General features: G+C 40.2%; 1 protein-coding gene across 5 annotated transcripts in view; it reads right to left on the bottom strand.

The window, feature by feature from the left end:
* The window catches only part of ntm (neurotrimin), a 428,776-nt gene that overhangs the window by 50,125 nt on the left and 355,660 nt on the right, over window positions 1-22,991 (bottom strand). For all 5 annotated transcript variants that reach the window (XM_036989913.1, XM_036989911.1, XM_036989912.1 and 2 more), the window contains one exon: window positions 16,053-16,285. In XM_036989913.1, coding sequence (XP_036845808.1) covers window positions 16,053-16,285 — 233 coding nt within the window. The remainder of the gene's footprint in view (window positions 1-16,052; window positions 16,286-22,991) is intronic.

The following is a 22,991-nucleotide window of genomic DNA, read 5'->3' as shown; positions in this document are numbered from 1 at the left end:
GATAAGAGCATCTGCTTAATGACAACATTTGTTTTTTTAAATGACACAAAATAACTGAACCCAATTATTTCCAAGTACAGGTTACTAAAACCAGTGAATCTCAATTAGAAAACTAGGATATCCACCATAATAACTACATGTATCTTAAATGTGATTGCAAACAAAAAAGGTTGTTTCAGTAAACATCCAGGTGAAACCAATCGTTCCAACGCTGTAACATCTCACATACAGCTACTTAAGTCGTAAGCAATCCATTTTATTTAGCTCTTTTTCCCCAATGTGACAAGATGTTCTTGCTCCTCAGTAAAGAAATAAACACCCTTATAATGAATTCATCTTCTCTAATGTTGGATCCACAGCTGCGGTAACAATGTTTGCATCTTGTGGAAATGTCAAATGATTTGACATGCAAATGATGGCCTCCTCCAAGCATTGATTAACATGCACATTTGGTAATCAAGCTCAGCATATTTGCTGCATCTTCATTTCCACTGATACAATTTGCCTTCTATCATAAACAGGCCTGGGTCATTCCTTTGAGTGAGCTAGCTACTTTTGCGAACATTCCCTCTTCAGTTCTCTGACCCATTAGATAAGTAATGAAGATCTTACAATTTTACCTGCTTAAAGTATATCCCGTGATCCCACAGGTACAGTAGCTAAGATTCAATATATATATATATATTTTGGGGGATTTACAGACATTTTCTAGGTTCATTCAGGGGTTTATTTGTATAGACTATACACCAACATGACTTGCAGACAAAACATGAGGCTTATCTGGGTATTATGGCTGATTGTCCATCTTATTCACCAAAAGGAGTGATCTACTGCTGTGGCCCTGTAAGGTAATATTTGAAGTCACTCAATAAAACACCTTGTTAGAAATAAGATTGTCAACAGGTTGGCCACTTTGCTACCCAAGTCATAGACTGTTCTCTTGTGGGGTACCGGAGTACCAAGGCTGGAAACAACAGGACCCTTTTAATAGCTTTGATTTGGATGAAGATTTCTACTTCAATGAGTTGGTGGCACAAGACACACTGCTTATCCCGGATCAAACCCTGACACTCGGAAGAGAAAGAGACGGCGATATCGAGGTCGATATGCAGGTACCCTTATGAAACTATGCTGCCCTACCAAGCAAAAAGGCAGTAACTGTTCATAGCATGGAACTGAGAAAAACTGTTGTTATTTACCTTGTTTTCACAGTAACTTTATGCAGTTACTGCTAACATGACCCCAATTTTCTCCAAAACACAATATGAGGCAGGACACTTGTCCACATGATTAAGCATGTATTTAATGTATTTAATTTAGCAAAAATGACAACAAAAAAAAATCGACCAAATTAGCAGTTACTGCCCTTTTGCTTGGTAGGGCAGTATGGCGATGAGTAAATAATTCTCCTCTACCCTCTGTTCTATTGGCAAATGTACAATCACTGGAGAACAAACTGGATGAGCTCCCTTCGAGACTATGCTATCAACGGGACCTGAAGAAGTGTAATATCCATGTTTCTCAAAACTGGACTGAACCAGAACGTGAATAATATTCTAGCTGTTTTTTCTATGTATAGGCAGGACAGAATGGTAGTGTTGGGTAAGCTCAAGGGGGGTAGTCTGTTAACAAAAGCTAGTGAACGATCTCTAATATTAAGGAAGTGTCAAGGTTCTGCTTGGTTTAGAATACCTCATGATAAGCTGTAGACTACACCCAACAAGCTGTATAGGGCCATAGGCAAACAAGAAAATGCTCATCTAGAGGCAGCACTCCTAGTGTCCGGTGATTTTAATTCTGGAAAAATTAAATCCATTTTAACAAATTTCTACCAGCATTTCACCTGTGCAACTAGAGACGAAAAAAAACTCTAAACCACCTTTACTCCACACACAGAGACGCATACAAAGCTCTCCCTGCCCTCCATTTGAGACACCAATCCGGACTCTAAGAAATCCCGCTACGACCTCAAACGAACCATCAAACAGGCAAAGCGTCAACACAGGACTAAGATCAAAGTCTACTTCACCGGCTCTAACGCTCGTTGGATGTGGCAGGGCTTGCCAACTATCACAGATTACAAAAGATTACAAAAGATTACAAAACCCAACTGCGAGCTTCCCAGTGACGCGAGCCTACCAGACGAGCTAAATGCCATCTATGCTCGCGTCGAGGCAAGCAACACTGAACCATGCATCAGAGCAACTGTTGTTCCAGATGACTGTGTGAACACGCTCTCCGTGGCTGATGCAAGTAAGACCTTTAAACAGGTTAACATTCACAACGCTACATGGTCAGATGGATTACTCAGGTGTGTACTCCGAGCTTGCGCTGACCAGCTGGCAAGTGTCTTTACTGACATTTTCAACCTCTCCTTTACCCAGTCTGAAATTCCTATATAAAGCAGACCATCTTAGTCCCTGTGCTCTAGATCCTAGACTTCCTGACGGGACACCCCCAGGTCGTGAGGACAGGCAACAACAAATCCGACACATTAACCATCAACACGGGGGCCCCTTAGGGGCGCGTACTTAGTCCCCTCCAGTACTCCCTATTCACTCACGACTATGTGGCCGTGCACGACTCCAACACTCTTATTAAGTTTGCCAACGACACAATGGTGGTAGGCCTGATCACAGACAATGATGAGACAGCCTATAGGGACGAGGGAGGTCAGAGACCTGGCAGTGTGGTGTCAGGACAACTACCTCTACCTCAACGTCAGCAAGACTGAGGTGATCGTGGACTACAGGAAATGAAGGACGAGCATGCCCCCATTCACGTCAACAGGGCTGTAGTGGAGCAGGTCAAGGGCTTCAAGTTACACAGTGTCCACATCACTAAGGATTAGAGGTCGACTGATTATGAATTTTCAACGCCGATACCGATACCAATTATTGGAGGACTAAAAAAGCCTATGCCGATTAATTTTTATATTTGTAATAATGACAATTACAACAATACTGAATGAACACTTATTTTAACTTAATATAATACATCAATAAAATCAATTTAGCCACAAATAAATAATGAAACATGTTCAATTTGGTTTAAATAATGCAAAAACAAAGTGTTGGAGAAGAAAGTAAAAGTGCAATATGAGTCTTCAATATTCCCAGGTAAGAAGTTTTAGGTTGTAGTTATTATAGGAATTATAGGGCTATTTCCCTCTATACCATTTGTATTTCATTAACCTTTGACTATTGGATGTTCTTATAGGCACTTTAGTATTGCCAGTGTAACAGTATAGCTTCCGTCCCTCTCCTCGCTCCATCCTGGGCTCGAACCAGGAACACAACGACAACTGCCACCCTCGAAACAACGACAACAACCACTCCAAGGCTCAGAGCGAGTGACGTTTGAAATGCCATTAGCGCACGCTAACTAGCTAGCCACTTCACTTCGGTTACACCAGCCTCAACTCTCGGGAGTTGATAGGCTTGAAGTCATAAACAGCGCAATGCTTGACGCACACCGAAGAGCTGCTGGCAAAACAAACGAAAGTGCTGTTTGAATGAATGTTTACGCGCCTGCTTCTGCCTACCACCGCTCAGTCAGATACTTAGTCAGATACTCAGTCAGATTATATGCAACGCAGGACACGCTAGATAACATCTAGTAATAACATCAACCATGTGCAGTTAACTAGTGATTATGATTGATTGTTTTTTATGAGATAAGTTTAATGCTAGCTAGCAACTTACCTTTACTTACTGCATTCGCATAACAGGCAGTCTCCTGCAACAAGAGGCAGGTCGTTATTGCGTTGGACTTGTTAACTGTAAGGTTGCAAGAGGTTGCAAGATTGGTTCCCTCGAGCTGACAAGGTGAAAATCTGTCGTTCTGCCCCTGAACGAGGCAGTTAACCCACCGTTCCTAGGCCGTCATTGAAAATAAGAATGTGTTCTTAACTGACTTGCCTAGTTAAATAAATATTAAATTAAAGGTGTAAAAAAAAGGCTAAATCCCCAAATACCGATTTCCGATTGTTATGAAAACGGCCCTAATTAATCGGCCATTCTGATTAATTGGTCGACCTCTATTAAGGATCTATCATGGTCCAAACACACCAACACAGTCATGAAGAGGACACAACAAGTACTCTTCCCCCTCAGGAATCAAAAAGTTCTACAGCTGCACCATTGAGAGCATCTTGACTGGATGCAAGCTTGGAACGCCAACTGCTTGATCGATTCGGTACTGGTACCCCGGGTATATAGCCAATTTATCATTACTCATTGTGTATTTATTCCTTGTGTTATTATCTTTTTATTTTCTCTCTGCATTGATGGGAAGGGACCATAAGTGGGGGGGCCAACAACTGTGGGAAGAAAGACCAGACATCATGCCATGCAGTTCCGTAGCCTCCCTCGAGCCATTCTCGTCTTCCCTTGTAAATGCAGATGACAGTGGAGCTCGGCAGAAAACTCGGCAGAGCTCTGTGTTTGGGGATTACGACAAATTGGCTCCGTTTCTCCTTGACCTCTTCTCCTCAACACACACAACCAGCAACTACTTAAAGAATATAAATAGATACATTAAAGTTCCTCCAGTAAGTCTTGCCGTTCCAAACCACTTAGACCTGGGGCCTTTTAATCAGCACATATAGCGTCTGGCATAAACTCACTCCTACATTTCCCTGCCACCTCTGCACGCATCATCGTGGCAATGTATGTTTCCCTCCCACGTCAGCAAAACAGTCTTGAGAGCATGAATTAGCACATGAATAGGAAATACATTGAGGTACTTAACATGCTCTTGATTTCAAAATCAGCAACGCAAACATTCAAAAGCTGGTGACGTGTAAATATGTGTAATTCAAAATCAGCAACGCAAACATTCAAAAGCGTGTAACGTGTAAATATGTGTAATTGCTTTGCATCAGCAGTCGCCTGAATGCATCTCCGCCCCAGCAACCCTAAAAACAGTTTGTAGGCATCCAAGATCCCCAAGTCGGGTTGAGAATCCAATCCCCCAAAATGGTGGTTCTTCAAAAATGGCATAAAAAACAACAAATATTTTATGTCTAGATCTGATTCCATTGCTCAGGTGATTTGGACTACTCTTTTGAAGTTGTGACGCATCAACAAAAAACCCACCCTGTGCCATATAATGTCATGAGAGACACAACCACCAAAACAGAACACATTGAATTGAGGATAGACAAGGCACAAGCCTGATCCCTTTTCCATTTTAGCATGTCTATCACTCCAGTGTTTAACTGCTATATTGTAATTACTTCGCCACCATGACCGATTTATTGCCTTTACCTCCCTTATCTTACCTCATTTGCACACACTGTATAGTTTTCTTCTACTGTATTATTGACTGTATGTTTGTTTATTCCATGTGTAACTCTGTGTTGTTGTATGTGTCGAACTGCTTTGCTTTATATTGGCCAGGTCGCAGTTGTAAATGAGAACTTGTTCTCAACTTGCCTACCTGGTTAAATAAAGGTGAAATAAATCAAATAAAAAAATGTCTGGCTGTGGCCCCAAGTCAATCAGTTGCAGATAAAGAAAAACCTTACTTGGGGGTTCAATAGGAATGTTTATGCACTATTCTAAAGACAGGTGCAATTTCTTGTGAACACCTTAGAAGGACAGCTTCTAACACCTCAACGTGTAAACATTCTGAGAGGATCCAGAGTATGGCCCCCTTATCTGCAATTTATTACATTTGGGTCTGTGAGTGTGTGTACCTTTGAGCAAGGGAGCTAATTCCAGTAACCCCCCCCCCCTCCATCTCAAAAACATGAGTGAATATACAATGATTAAAAGACACGTTCCCTGGAACAGCAAAATACACACAGATTGTTAATAACCTTTCTTCCAGACTATTAGATAATCCCTGTACCTACAGTGCCTTCAGAAAGTGTTCATACTCCTTGACTTATTCCACATTTTGTTGTTTTACAGCCTGAATACAAAATAGATTTAAAAAAATGTTTTTAACCACACACACACACACACACACACACACACTCAAAGTGAAAACATGTTTTTTTTTAATCAAAAATTAAGTACAGAAATACCTTTTTTACATAAGTATTCACACCCTAGAGTCATTTGGATTTGCCACAAACAACACACACAAAAGTGAATTGCTTTGCAACATTTTGTGCATTGTTACTTTAGTGCCTTGTTGCAAACAGGATGAATGTTTTGGAATATTTTATTCAAGCTTCCTTCATTTCACTCTGTCAATTAGGTTAGTATTGTGGAGTAGCTATGATGAATGATGAAATCCCTGAGTGGTTTCCTTCCTCTCCGGCAACTGAGTTAGGAAGGATGCCTGTATCTTTGTAGTGAGTGAGTGTATTGATACACTATCCAAAGTGTCATTAATGACTTCACCATGCTCAAAGGGAAATTCAAGGTCAGCTTTTTTAATTTTACCCATCTACCAATAGGTGCCCTTCTTTGCGAGGAATTGGAAAACCTCCCTGGTGTTTGTGGTTGAATCTGATTGAGGGACCTTACAGATAATTAATTACCTTACAGAGATGAGACAGTCATTCAAAAATAATGTAATTGCAGAGTCTATGCAACTTATGTCACTTGTTAAGCAATTTTTTACTCCTGAACTTATTTAGGCTTGCCATAACAAAGGGGTTGAATACTGAGTGACTCAAGGAATGTCAGCTTTTCATTGTTTATTCATTTGTACAAAATTTGAAAAACATTCCATTTTGAAATTATGGGGTATTTTGTGTAGGCCAGTGACAAAACATCTCAATTGAATCCATTTTAAAAATTCAGGCTATAACACACCAAACTGTGGAAAAAGTCAAAGGGTGTGAATACTGTGAAGGCACTGTATCTACAGTATTTTCAATAATGCAGTTCGACGTAGGTTTCTCTTTTAAAAAAATTATACATTTCAGGACCCCATAAGGGTAGAAAAAAATGTGTCCTTTACTACTACAGCCCATATAAATACATTAAATAAAACATTCATAAATGGCAAAAAATACATTTAAAAAATATGTATAATAAGGTTTTAAGTGTCTGTACTATATGGAAATGTATGTATTTTTTAAAAACTTTTTGATTGTACACAACTACTTGCTTACTTCCATTCGTTTGTATGGGTTACCTTAAAACCAGTTAGAGCTCTAGGGGCGCTATTTCATTTTTGGATAAAAAACGTTCCCGTTTTAAGCGCGATATTTTGTCACGAAAAGATGCTCGACTATGCATATTCTTGACAGTTTTGGAAAGAAAACACTCTGAAGTTTCAGAATCTGCAAAGATTTTGTCTGTAAGTGCCCCAGAACTCATTCTACAGGCGAAACCAAGATGATGCATCACCCAGGAATTAGCAGAATTTCTGAAGCTCTGTTTTCCATTCTCTCCTTATATGGCTGTGATTGCGCAAGGAATGAGCCTACACTTTCTGTCGTTCGCCCAAGGTCTTAGCAGCATTGTGACGTATTTGTAGGCATATCATTGGAAGATTGACCATAAGAGACTACATTTTCCAAGTGTCCGCCTGGTGTCCTGCGTCGAATTCGGTGCGCAATTGCCAGCTGCTTCTACTTTACCATTTGATTCAGGGGAGAAAGCATGTGTCCAAGAACGATGTATCAATGAAGAGATATGTGAAAAACACCTTGATGATTGATTCTAAACAACGTTTGCCATGTTTTCAGCTGATATTATGGAGTTAATTTGGAAAAAAGTTTGCGTTTTGAGGACTGAATTTATAGATTTTTTTTGGTAGCCAAATGTGATGTATAAAACGGAGCTATTTCTAATACACAAGGAATCTTTTTGGAAAAACTGAGCATCTGCTATCTAACTGAGAGTATCCTCATTGAAAACATCAGAAGTTCTTCAAAGGTAAATGATTTTATTTGAAGGCTTTTATGTTTTTGTTAATGTTGCGTGCTGGATGCTAACGCTAATGCTAACGCTAAATGCTAACGCGAAATGCTAACTCTAGCTAGCTACTTTTACACAAATTATTGTTTTCCTATGGTTGAGAAGCATATTTTGAAAATCTGAGATGACAGTGTTGTTTACAAAAGGCTAAGCTTGAGAGATGGCATATTTATTTCATTTCATTTGCGATTTTCATAAATAGTTAACGTTGTGTTATGCTAATGAGCTTGCTGATAGATTTACACAATCCTGGATACAGGGGTTTTTTCATAGCTAAACGTGACGCAGAAAACGGAGCGATTTGTCCTAAACAAATAATCTTTCAGGAAAAACTGAACATTTGCTATCTGAGAGTCTCCTCATTGAAAACATCTGAAGTTCTTCAAAGGTAAATGATTTTTTTGAATGCTTTTCTGTTTTTTTGTGTAAATGTTGCCAGCTGAATGCTAATGCTAAATGCTACGTTAGCCATCAATACTGTTACACAAATGCTTGTTTTGCAATGGTTGAGAAGCATATTTTGAAAATCTGAGATGACAGTGTTGTTAACAAAAGGCTAAGCTTGAGAGCTAGCATATTTATTTCATTTCATTTGCGATTTTCATGAATAGTTAACGTTGCGTTATGGTAATGAGCTTGAGTCTGTATTCACGAACCCGGATCCGGGATGGGGAGATCAGAAAGGTTAAGACCAGTCACCTGTGGGGGTCTTAGAGCAAAACCATCGTGTTCGTGAGAGTCTCCCCTTTCTATAAAGTGGTCATAATAGTTTGTAGGCCAAACTTTTCGGACTCTACGGATGTTTTCAATGTAAAACTGATTTTCGGGATGTTTCATGGTCTGAAACACCACTGTAGCTCGACCAACTTCTACCGCAGAAGTGTAAGGCCGACAGGCAGATGCGGTGGATTGAGACAAAGCCCAAGCTTGAATTGATGAATTTTGATGGGGATTTTTTAAATGATGTAACTTAGATTGACGCACGAGTAGGTCAATACTCTTTTAACCCTCATGTTGTATTAATTTCATGTTAATTAATTCTGTGTTCGCGGTCCAAAATGACCGCCCCATTATAGCTGATTATAAATCCATAATAATGCATATATTATCACCTAATGTTGTGTTAGATCTTTGTATCAACTTAAGTTCTTGAGAACATTACAAGTTTTGAACTTCTATTTGCCATTTATTGTCTGTAGGCCTCATTGACCTGAGCTCATACAACTCATTTTGAGTAGAAAAAACATAATGTATGGATTATTTTGACTATAACAAATAATCAGATGAAACATATTGTGCTATTTATCACAGACTACTTTGTGTCAAAGTTTAACAAAGACTCTCTCCTCCTCACCAGTGTCATGATCAAAGAGCCTCACATACAGTACATTGTTTGGTCATTGTGCTGCCACAGAATGAACTGTGAGCAAGGCCTCAAAAAAGCTTTATATACCAGAGCAGTGAGAACATTTCTATATATTATTGAAACAATAATATATTGTTTGTGATAATGCCAACAGCTGTGGTTCCCGTGGGGGAAAGATTCTATTGGGGAAAGGTTCCCGTAGGGGTTTCCATGGAAGCCAAAAAGGGGAGTGAGGTGTGTGTGTGTGCTCAAACACACATGCCTGTGGGGGTCTGGTAGAGGAAGTGTGTATCATCTGATGAATGGGCATGTGCCTGAACTCAATTTTATACACTAATTGTAGTTTCACCCAAAAATTCTAATGACCGGTCATTTTTGACCGGGAACACCACAGGCGTACAAAAGTTAAATAAAACACCCAACATTTTCTGAAAATCATCAAAATGTATTTTGTGTGTTCAGATGCCCTGCGTGGACAATCAGATTAAATTAACTACACTTTTCAGAGAGAAAATCTTGTAAAATCGGTCCAATTCGACCGAAACACAGCAGGAGGGTTAAGGGGTCACGCTGAAAACCTGGTAGAGCACCGCTCTTTTTAAAGGAACATTCAGCTAACTGATGGCCCCCTGTGGTTAATCTTTAAGTAGCACCAGCCACAGAGCTGTATACTGATGCTTTGGTGTTGACTAGAGGCCCTATGGAGAAAGGGATTATTCTCCTGATTTGCCCGTTACACAACTTTTGCCTTTTTGCACAAAGATTCTGCCATCTAGCAGTTTTAAATGCAGATTTCAAGTTAATTTTGCCTCTTGTGCCAAACTGACAAGAAATACATGTATAGTAAAGACACTTCTATAGTCCATGCTTTCTTCAATGGATATTGACATTGTGTCAAATAGCCCGGAGGAAAACACAGCTTCTTTAGTCCCATGCTTTATTCCATGGATATTGGCATCGTGTCAAATAGCCCGAGGCAAAAATAGTTATATTAGCTCTGAAAGGTATTTAGCGCTAGAGGCAAAAAAAAAAAATAGCGCTTGACAACATCAGTGGTCTGGGGAGTTGTTGATTAGGACTGACAGCGTTGAATCGCCCTAAAATGTTAATGATCTCATCATTATCTGATCAAGCCTGTATACTAAGTCGAGGATCACAAAACAAAGCCCAAATGCTTATTCGATATAATAGCCATGAAATACTCAACATCATTCTCATGAACTGCTAAAACAGACAATAACAAGGGTTGGCAGACGATAAGGTTGAATATTTTTTTTTACATAGTGTGTACAGTCGTGGCCAAAAGTTTCGAGAATGACACAAATATGAATTTCCACAAAGTTTGCTGCTTCAGTGTCCTTAGATATTTTTGTCAGATGTTACTATGGAATACTGAAGTATAATTACAAACATTTCATAAGTGTCTAAGGCATTTATTGACAATTACATGAAGTTGATGTAAAGAGTCAATATTTGCAGTGTTGACCCTTCAAGACCTCTGCAATCCGCCCTGGCATGCTGTCAATTAACTTCGTGGCCACATCCTGACTGATGGAAGCCAATTCTTGCATAATCAATGCTTGGAGTTTATCAGAATTTGTTTCTGTTTGTCCACCCGCCTCTTGAGGATTGACCACATGTTCTCAATGGGATTAAGGTCTGGGGAGTTTCCTGGCAATGGACCCAAAATATCGATGTTTCGTTCCCGGAGCCACTTAGTTATCACTTTTGCCTTATGGCAAGGTGCTCCATGATGCTGGAAAATGCATTGTGCGTCACCAAACTGTTGCTGGATGGTTGGGAGAAGTTGCTCTCGGAGGATGTGTTGGAACCATTCTTTATTCATGGCTGTGTTCTTAGGCAAAATTGTGAGTGAGCCCACTCCCTTGGCTGAGAAGCAACCCCACACATGAATGGTCTCATGATGCTTTACTGTTGGCATGACACAGGACTGATGTTAGCGCTCACCTTGTCTTCTCCGGACAAGCTTTTTTCCGGATGCCCCAAACAATCGGAAAGGGGATTCATCAGAGAAAATGACTTTACCCCAGTCCTCAACAGTCCAATCCCTGTACCTTTTGCAGAATATCAGGTCTGTCCCTGATATTTTTTTCTGGAGAGAAGTGGCTTCTTTGCTACCCTTCTTGACACCAGGCCATCCTCCAAAAGTCTTCGCCTCACTGTGCGTGCAGATGCACTCACACCTGCCTGCTGCCATTCCTGAGCAAGCTCTGTACTGGTGGTGCCCCAATCCCGCAGCTGAATCAACTTTAGGAGACGTTCCTGGCGCTTGCTGGGCTTTCTTGGGCGCCCTGAAGCCTTCTTCACAGCAATTGAACCGCTCTCCTTGAAGTTCTTGATGATCCGATAAATGGTTGATTTCGGTGCAATCTTACTGGCAGCAATATTCTTGCCTGTGAAGCCCTTTTTGTGCAAAGCAATGATGACGGCAGCAAACTGAAACTTAATATTTGTGTCATTCTCAGAACCTTTGGCCACGACTGTACACATTACGGTAAATATGTGTTGTTTTGTAAGTGTGGGCTTCAAAGTGCACATACAGTAGGCAGGGCAAACCTGTTTTGGTGATTTCTGGTATATCAAAACAAATAAATCACAGCACATTTTTGGACTGATTCAGCAGTTTTTACCTACAATACTTTTTGAAATTAATGTTGAAAGTTCCATTTATATTCCTAAAATTGTAGTTCAAAATTATGCTTTCACTTTTAAAAAGTTTTAAAGTGTCCAAATCAATAACCAATATGCAGAAACTGCGTAATATATTGAAAATCCAAACAATATGTACCATCTACACATATATCTGCAACACTATCAATCATATTACTTGTGGAAATAAGTAGAAATAAAATCACTCTTCAATTGAAACTACAATTCAAAAACCACATGGAAACTGGATATTTTTGGGGGGCATTTTGATATGGGGGGTCACCAAAACAGAAAGAGAAAAGCAACACTTATTTGTCAATCCTATCAATTATCACGTTGATATGAATTGCGAGAAAGGGGGGAAATGAGGTTGCACATCCTGTTAAAACTAAACACAGCACAAAAAAACACAGAATCTGGAAATAATGGTGTACATCACTGGTTAGAGGACATTTTGAAGTGTTGCATTTTGAACGAAGTGGCTCGTCAATGCGGTAAGTGTAACTTAACACTTTTGCCAATCACTTCCATGGATAGCACACTGAAATCAATAGAACAGGGAGCAAACGTTTGGGGTGTAGCGCTGTTTAAACTAACACTATGCAAAGGCCACACGGAAACATGAAATAACCTATACATGGTTGGTTGGATGGTTATTTGTAGAAGGCTCCTATCTATATTTTGGAATGGCGGCTGTTTCGGGAGGCTGACATCACGGAAAAGGGAACAAATTATTTTTTACACCATAGGATATCATCAGTGACAAAGGTTGGCTGCTATTTAAGTGATAGTTTGACTTTCAAATCCATATATTGGTGTGTGGCCAGCAACTGCTTTAGATAGAGACCGCCCTGAAATATCTGTTCAATTTGAGAAAGAAAATGATAGCTGTGTCAAAATCAACAGTACAAAACCAAAAGATATTGATCAGTTTTATGTAACTGATCTTTTGTCATCGAGTTGACTATAAACTTTTATACTAACATCACCAATCTGAGGTAAAAAGGATGCAATTCCGCCCAATCCGATGTGGTCAAAACGTCAGCTTGTGTAATGTAGTAACACAATGTCCACATCATGGAAAGTAGCGTCATATACATTAAGTAGATATGGCATAATAATTCAATATCTTAATTTAGGATGATAGTAAATTAAGCAAACTCAATAATCACATATATTTCTCCCTACTTTAACCATTTAGAGATTTCAAAAACATTCCTAAGCACCCTAGTCTAGAGCATCCATAGTGTCAGTGCAGCAGGCTGAACATTTGGCATCCCTACAGGACGTACAGTATATACACATTTTTTTATATTACCTGCTGCAAGCTGGAGTAGAGGCTTCAATCAGGTGGTAAATAATTTCATTAATTCTGTCTGTCCTGTTGAGGGAATATGCATTAAAAATGTCATTGCCACCATGGCATGCACGTGCAGCAGTGCCAGTGACCTGTGTCATTGTGCTTCTGTGACCTTTCTGTTCAAGTGTACCAGTGCTCTCTCAATCAAGCCACTATTCTGCCTGCCCGGTTACTATGGCAACAGTACAGATATTTCCACAGCTTTAGCCAGAACGATTTACTGTGGCTAAAAGCAAAGAAATGAAAGGTAGAGAAATGGATGATGGAGACTGGGGGAAATAGAGAGAAGGGGAAGTGGTGGAGGGAGGAAGTGACTGCAGTAGGTAGGTGGTGTGTGCAGTGCACTTCTAGAGGAAGCGGGGGGGGGCAAACTCCCATAAAAAGGTTGTTGAGTAACGAGGACGTCGCTACCGCTGAGACCCCCGCCATTACTTCCCTCCCACAACGTGACTTTTCCTCTCCGTTCCTCTTTGATCTGCCTTTTAATTAGAGTTGACTATTTACAAATGTAAATACACACGCAGTTGCCTGATAGGAGCACAATAAATTAAAGCACACAGCGATCAGAAAAAAACAATGATGACAGATGATCCATGAGGTTTGAGAAAACAAACTATTCATGTTGAAAAACCACATAACAAGACCAAGACTATGATGACTATGGTAATGTCCCAAATGACACCCCATTCCCTATATAGTGCACTACTTTTGACCTGGGTTCTGGTCAAAAGTAGTGCACTATAAAGGAATATTGTGTCATTTGGGATGAAGAAAATGACAACTATGTCTCTCTGATCAATTATTCCAAAAGTGAGCGAAGTAAGTCTGTTCTGTTTAACAAGCACATCCTAATCCCCACACAGTAGCAAGCATCCCTCTCTGAAGTAGACATCTAACAGTTTTATCAACTTATGAAGATATATTTTGTTAATAACACAGGGGGTTAGCCAAATAGCCAACTACTCCTACTGTCTGAGTCATGGGCTGGCAGTTTCACTCTGTTGGCAGTTGTCATCACACTCTAAAGTAATTCAAAGCACAATTCTGAATAAACTATTTTCACTGTGCATTTTGTTCAAATGGAGGGGTACAAGTGTAATCTAGTGTAACTAATGATGTACATGTGCAGTGAAGAAAGGACCTTTTTCATTTCGACAGTGAGGACGAACCCGATAGGCTAGTAATTAATTTTGCCAAAAATTAAAAGGGGGAGAATCTAAACAGAGTGAACAATTCTTTGATCTTTGGAGAGGTGCTGTCAGATTTCCAGAGGCATTTGAGTGAGAGCTAGGACACTAAACATCTGAGTTGCCAGACTCAAATTATTCGGATTGAAAGGAATTTGTTCGTCTGTTTGTTCCGTCATATGCAATGCGTATTGTTCTCGTTAAAAAACATAGCGTAGTTAACAACGCTGAAGACCAAGAGGCTGACAGAAGAAAGCGATGAGATAAACTACAGAACAAACATACAACTAACATACAAACACTAGGAAAGATGTCTTCACAATATTACTCCATATATGCAATAGCCTTGCAGGAAATATGGTGGAACTGCAGAGACACCACTGGAGCTTTCTAGAATTCATGATTACCTCTATCGAAAAACCCTAGCCCCAGAGAACACCTAGCCCATACCCCCATAGGCACCTGTGTAGATTTGAGAAGGCTGGTTAGGTGTAAGCAACATTGCACCAAAGAACATCCAATATAACAGTCTTCAAACTCTCCCTCTACATCACAACCGAACCCTCAGAATAACCTTCATTTGCACCTACACCGGTATTCTACATCATACAATTTTTCCCTTTTATGGCACACAGCAGTATTTAAATCTAATTGCCATCAAAGGAGCTGGGAAGAAAAATACATTTCAAGCTTCTAGAGAACATACAGACTGGCCTTGCATCTCAGCCTGCTCTGTTCTCCTCTGTTCCGCCTTAATGCTCCGGTGCTTAGCAATGACACCTTCATCAATCAAATTGCCCCAGGATCTGCTGATTAGGAAAAATACAGTATCGCCAAGGTGCAATGCCGTTGATGGGGCTCAAATCAGACCATTATCCACTTCATTAGAACATACGGCCGGAGAATCCTCATTATGAAGTTCACAGCAAAGTTCTGGGTCGTATTCATTAGGCACCAAATGGAAGAAAACAGACTGAAATGGAGAGGGACTGCCTGGCCTTGTCCAATAAAAAATGCTCATTTTGGGATTTAAATATTTCAACATGTGTGCCCTAATGAATACAATCCTGGAATTGAGTTTATTGTGCATGCACATGGGGGTATTCAAGGTAAAGAAGTCTCAGAGATAGCACTTCATATGAATAATTGATTAGACTGAGAATGAACACCACATGATGGATGCTTTCTATACTGCAAGTTGCACAAGTTAGGTAGAATCTACTGTAAGTTGTAAAGACCACCAACTAATAGAAACACAGACAACAATGGATGACTTAGTGAAGTGCATTCCCAGACTTGTTCTACCTAGTCCCTTTATTTATATAGATTTATTTTTACAGCCCTTCCACAGTGAGAGAGAAAGTAGACTAATTTGTCTTTCTATGGGGTAATAACAGGTTCTCATTCAGAGGGGTATGAAGGCCACCAAATACACCAGAGAGGGAGATGTCCACACACAGAAAGAGGGATAGAGATAGGAGAGAGAGAGACACACACACAAACACACACACACACACATCAGACAAAAGCTATTTTGACAACACCCGCCCAGACAGTTTCTAGATTCTAAGGCTTCGGCTTACCTTGGATGAGGATGTGCACTGACGTCGTCCTCGGTCTCCTGCTTGTCTGCACCGCACAGATGTATGGGCCCTCGTCGGTCATGTCCACGTCCTCAATCTTTATGGTGAACTCCTCCTGATTGAGTGTAACAAGACTCACCCTGGGATCCACCGACCACTTGTCCTCGCCGGCGTACAGTATACTCGACCGGTTGAGCCAGGCCGTGTGTGTGACGATGTCCCCCTGTGGGCACCTGGAGGACAGGAAAGAAAAAAGCATTGCCAAATCAAACACAGCAGGTGAGAGACCACAGCAGGCCCCATTTGCGATTTCACAGCCTTCCCTCAATGGCATACAGTGCCTTGAAAAAGTATTTGCCTCCTTTCTGATTTTCTCTATTTTTGCATATTTTTGATACTGAATGTTATCAGATCTTCAACCAAAACCTAATATTAGATAACAGGAACCTGCATTTACAAATAACGAAACAAATAAATACTTATTTTACAATTGGCCCAGCATCGTCCGGGTTTGGCCGGGGTAGGCTGTCATTGTAAATAAGAATTTGTTTTTAACTGACTTGTCTAGTTAATTAAATAAAAAATACAATTTATTCATTTAATTAACAAAGTTATGCAACAACTAATTCCCCAGTGTCTAAAAGTATTGCCCCCTTACATTCAATAACTTTGTGCCACATTTAGCTGCAATGACTGGAACCAAATGCTTCCTGTAGTTGTTGATCGGTCTCTCACATCGCTGTGGAGGAATTTTGGCCCAGCCTTGCATGCAGAACTGTTTTAACTCAGCGATATCTGCTTGTTTCAAGTCCTGCCACAACATCTCAAAAAGGATTAGGTCTGGACTTTGAGTAGGCCATTCCTAAACTTCTAATTTGTTGCTTTTAACCATTTTCATGTCTACTTGATTGCATGTTTTGGATCATTGTCTTGCTGCATGACCCAGCTAAGCTTCAGCTCACAGACAGATGGCCTGACATTGTATTGTAGAGTTCTCTGAGCCAGAGCAGAATTCGTGGTTCCTTATATAAAGACAAGTCGTCCAGGTCCTGAGGGAGCAAAGCATCCTCAAACCATCACTCTACCACCGTGCTTGTCAGCTGGTATGAGGTTATTAATGTGGGTTTTTTTTGTGTGCGTTTTCGACAGATGTAATAGGACCCATCTAATCCAACAAGTTGATTCAAGTTTGACAAATAGCACCTGAAAGCACCTGGATGATCATCAAGAATCTTGGAAGAATGTTCTATGGACAGAGGAGTCAAAATTATTACTTTTTGGACAGCATGGGTAGGCTGTCATTGTAAATACGAATTTGTTCTTAACTGACTTGCCTAGTTAAATAAAGGTTAAATTAAACCAAAAAATATATTGGTCCCATTAAAAGCAACATGCCCATCTATGGCCAAGGCTTTCGACTCTGTCAATCACCACATTCTTATCGGCAGACTCAACAGCCTTGGTTTCTCGAATGATTGCATCGCCTGGTTCTCCAACTACTTCTCTGATAGAGTTCAGTGTGTCAAATTGGAGGGCATGTTGTCCAGACCTCTGGCAGTCTCTATGGGGGTGCCACAGGGTTCAATTCTCGGGCCGACTCTCTTCTCTGTATACATCAATGATGTCGCTCTTGCTGCTGGTGGTTCTCTGATCCACCTCTACGCAGACGACACCATTCTGTACACATCTGGCCCTTCTTTGGACACTGTGTTAACTAACCTCCAGACAAGCTTCAATGCCATACAACTCTCCTTCCGTGGCCGCCAACTGCTCTTAAATGCAAGTAAAACTAAATGCATGCTCTTGAACCGATCGCTGCCTGCACCTGCCCGCCCGTCCAGCATCACTACTCTGCAATGTTCCGACTTAGAATATGTAAACTAGAGGTCGACCGATTATGATTTTTCAACGTCAATACTGATACCGATTATTGGAGGACAAAAAAAGCAGATGCCGATTTAAATCGGCCGATTTAAAAAAAACATGTATTTGTAATAATGACAATTACAACAATACTGAATGAACACTTATTTTATATTAATATAATACATCAATAAAATAAATTTAGCCACAAATAAATAATGAAATATGTTCAATTTGGTTTAAATAATGCAAAAACAAAAAGTGTTGGAGAAGAAAGTAAAAGTACAATATGTGCCATGGAAGAAAGCTAACGTTTAAGTTCCTTGCTCAGAACATGAGAACATATGAAAGCTTGTGGTTCCTTTTAATATAAGTCGTCAATATTCCCAGGTAAGAAGTTTTAGGTTGTAGTTATTATAGGACTATTTCTCTCTATACCATTTGTATTTCAAAAACCTTTGACTATTGGATGTTCTTATAGGCACTTTAGTATTGCCAGTCTAACAGTATAGCTCCTACCTGGGCTCGAACCAGGAACACATCGACAACAGCCACTCTCAAAGCAGCGTTACCCATGCAGGGCAAGGGGAACAACTACTCCAAGTCTCAGAGCGAGTGACGTTTGAAACGCTATTAGCGCGCACCCCGCTAACTAGCTAGCCATTTCACATCACATCGTTACACCAGCTTAATCTCGGGAGTTGATAAGCTTGAATTCATAAACAGCAGAGCTGCTGGTAAAATGCACGAAAGTGCTGTTTGAATGAATGCTTATGAGCCTGCTGGTGCCTACCATCGCTCAGTCAGACTGCTCTATCAAATCATAGACTTAATTATAACATAATAACACACAGAAATACGAGCCTTAGGTCATTAATATGGTTGAATCCAGAAACTATCATCTCAAAAACAAAACATTTATTATTTCAGTGAAATACGGAACCGTTCCATATTTTATCTAACGGGTGGCATCCATAAGTCTAAATATTCCTGTTACATTGCACAACCTTCAATGTTATTTCATAATTACGTAAAATTCTGGCAAATTAGTTCGCAATGAGCCAGGCGGCCCAAACTGTTGCATATACCCTGACTCTGCGTGCAATGAACGCAAGAGAAGTGACACAATTTCATCTGGTTAATATTGCCTGCTAACCTGGATTTCTTTTAGCTAAATATGCAGGTTTAAAAATATATACTTCTGTGTATTGATTTTAAGAAAGTCATTGATGTTTATGGTTAGGTACACGTTGGAGCAACGACAGTCCTTTTTTGCGAATGCGCACCGCATCAATTATATGCAATGCAGGACACGCTAGATAAACTAGTAATATCAACCATGTGTAGTTATAACTAGTGATTATGATTGATTAAGTTTAATGCTAGCTAGCAACTTACCTTGGCTTCTTACTGCATTCGTGTAACAGGCGGGCTCCTCGTGAGGCAGGCGGTTAGAGCGTAGGACTAGTTAACCGTAAGGTTGCAAGATTGAATCCCTGAGCTGACAAGGTAAAAATCTGTCGTTCTGCCCCTGAACAAGGCAGTTAACCCACCGTTGCTAGGCCGTCATTGAAAATAAGAATGTGTTCTTAACTGACTTGCCTAGTTAAATAAAGGTGTAAAAAATAAATAATATAACTTTTTTTTTTATCGACAAAATCGCCGTCCAAAATTACCGATTGTTATGAAAACTTGAAATCGGCCCTAATTAATCGGCCATTCCGATTAATCGGTCGACCTCTAATGTGAACAACTACAAATACCTAGGTGTCTGGTTAGACTGTAAACTCTCCTTCCAGACTCACATTGAGCTTCTCCATTCCAAAATTACATCTTGAATCGGCTTCCTATTTCACAACAAAGCATCCTTCACTCATGCTGCCAAACATACCCTGGTAAAACTGACCATCCTACCGATCATCGACTTCGGTGATGTCATTTACAAAATAGCCTCAAACACTCTACTCAACAAATTGGATACAGTCTGTGGTAGCAGAATCAGAATTAGTTGGGTAACATTGATAAATAAGATGTTTTATTTATTAATAATGCTTATGTGAGATATTTGTCATTAGGATGTCTTCTTTTTGGATGATACTGTTGGCAGTTTGCAGTTATCCCTTCTATGCTAGGCCTTAGTTACTTGGGCCCCAGAGAGGGGAGAGGTCAGGCTTGTCTTCTTATGGGAATGTGTCTAACACATTGCCCTTATCTTGATTTAGTATATGACCTAAGATGCTCACTGTCTTGGTGATCTTGTCCAGGAGGGGTTGTATTTGATATGGGAGTATCTAGAATTGACAATTGATATATGCCATTTGATGAGGTAATGTTTTGGTACTATGTTGTACCAAGAACGAGAAGTAGAACCTTGTCTAAGAGAGCAAACTGAACAATAATTTATAGCTAATGCTGTCTGGCTATGGGATAGTCCTCTCTCAAGTAAAGTCTTTCTTTGTGTAATGTTCCTAAGATCTGTTTAGATGGGTGTGTCTTGGCTATAAATGATACTAAGAATTGTTTTGTAAGCACTCTCAGAGAATTCATTTACAGTCACTGAATTGATCTGAGAGTCAAACAGGGCTATGGTGAAGCTCATATATAATTAAATATGGACTTTATGATAACTCTGACTTGTGTGTGGTTTGCTCTCTCATGATTTGGTAATGCAGGAAATTTCCCACACTGCCATTCGTTGTGTCACCAAAGCCCCATATTCTACCCACCACTGAGACCTGTACGCTCTCGTTGAATGGCCCTCGCTTCATACTCGTCGCCAAACCCACTGGCTCCAGGTCATCTACAAGTCTCTGCTAGGTAAAGCCCCGCCTTATCTCAGCTCACTGGTCACCATAGCAGCACCCACCCGTAGCACGCGCTCCAGCAGGTTTATCTCACTGGTCACCCCCAAAGCCAATTCTTCCTTTGGCGGCCTTACCTTCCAGTTCTCTGCTGCCAATGACTGGAACGAACTGCAAAAATCACTGAAGCTGGAGACTCATATCTCCCTCACTAGCTTTAAGCACCAGTTGTTAGAGCAGCTCACAGATCACTGCACCTGTACATAGCCCATCTGTAAATAGTCCATCCAACTACCTTATCGCCATACCGGATTTATTTATCTTGCTCCTTTTTGCACCCCAGTATCTCTACTTGCACATTCATCTTCTGCACATCTACCATTCCAGTGTTTAATTGCTATATTGTAATTACTTCGCCAACATGGCCTATTTATTGCCTTAAACCCTTATCCTACCTCATTTGAACACACTGTACATGGACTTTTTCTACTGTATTATTGACTGTATGTTTGTTAATTCCATGTGTAACTCTGTGTTGTTGTATGTGTCGAACTGCTTTGCTTTATCTTGGCCAGGTAAATGAGAACTTCTCAACTAGCCTACCTGGTTAAAAAAAAGTCCAAAATGCAGCAATTTCAAGGACTTCACTGAGTTACAGTTCATACAGTATAAGGAAATCAGTCAATTTAAATAAATTCATCAGGCCCTAATCTATTTCACATGACTGGGAATAATATTGTCCACAGATACCTTTAAAAAAAGGTATGGGGGTGGATTAGATGTGACCACCATTTGCCTCATGCAGCGCGACACATCTCCTTCGCATAGAGTTCATCAGGCTGTTGATCGTGTGTCCCATTCCTCTTCAATGGCTGTGCGAAATGGCTGGATATTGGCAGGAACTGGAACACACTGTCATACATCTCAATCCAGAGCAGCCTAAACATGCTCAATGGGGACATGTCTGGTGGGTATGCAGGCCATGGAAGAACTGGGACATTTTCATCTTCCAGGAACAGATCCTTGCGACATGGGACTGTGCATTAATCATGCTGAAACATGAGGTGATGGCGGCGGATGAATGTCACGACAGTGGGCCTCATGATTTCATCACGGTATCTCTGTACATTCAAATTGCCATCAATAAAAATAAATTGTGTTCGTTGGCCGTAGCTTATGCCTGCCCATACCATAACCCCACAGCCACCATAGGGCTCTGTGCTCACAACGTTGATATCAGCAAACCGCTCACCTACACCACGCCACACACGTGGTCTGCTGTTGTGAGGCCGGTTGGACATACTGCCAAATTCTCTGAAACAGTTCTGGGGGAGGACTATGGAAAAGAAATGAACATTATATTCTCTTCCATCACTTGTACAGGTAAGTTTTGATTACAATACTGGGTGGGGTGAATATATTTTATATGACATACATTATTTTTTGTTAACTAGTAAATAGTAGCCTACAGCAGTGTGGTTAAATTATTTCTATCTTGTTAACAATTTCTGGTAGCTAGTTTTTGCTACCATGTGGGTTTAGCTTGCTTGAGCTTGCTAACTGCAGCGTATAAATTCACCTGTTTCCATACATGTTTCATTTTAAAACATGTATTTTACAAAGGAGCTGTTTAATCTAACTGCTTAACTATTTAAAATCGGTACATGGAATTGTATTTTTTTGTAACTGTTTTTCTAATATCGTTACAGTAAAATGCCACGGGCACTATCTGATGTGTGGAGACATTTCACTGCAGCTAATGTAGAAGGTAAATCTGCGTACATTTGCAAATACTGTGCTAAATCATATGTGAAGAATGCAACAAAGATGCAGAATCATCTGAGGGAACTTTATGCTGAGGGAACTTTATTCACTTAAAATCTAATGAAATTTGATTTGAAGTGCATAGAGTTCCCTCAGCGCTCACAACAAGCAACCTCTAACAAAAAGTCCCTCTACTTATATTTGAGGTTAAAATTATGAATCAGACATCTTATCGATAGCAACAGCTCATGGTCCTCCTGGAATCAAAAGGTTTTTTTACTCAATGGAGGAACGTAGTCAGAGAAATGCTGATGGATGTCTTGCTCGAGCTGTGTATGCTGGTTCACCTCTGATGCTCACAGACAATATGTATTGGAAGAGATTTCTGAATGTTCTTCGCCCAGCATACACCCCTCCAACCAAACATGCTTTATCTACTCTGTTGCTGGATGCAGAGTTCAACAGAGTTCAGGTGAAGGTTAAGCAAATCATAGAGAAAGCAGACTGTAAT

This window comes from Oncorhynchus mykiss, chromosome 10, assembly GCF_013265735.2.
Source record: "Oncorhynchus mykiss isolate Arlee chromosome 10, USDA_OmykA_1.1, whole genome shotgun sequence".
In the NCBI taxonomy this organism is placed as follows: domain Eukaryota; kingdom Metazoa; phylum Chordata; class Actinopteri; order Salmoniformes; family Salmonidae; genus Oncorhynchus; species Oncorhynchus mykiss.
This window is presented reverse-complemented; position numbering and strand designations above follow the sequence as displayed.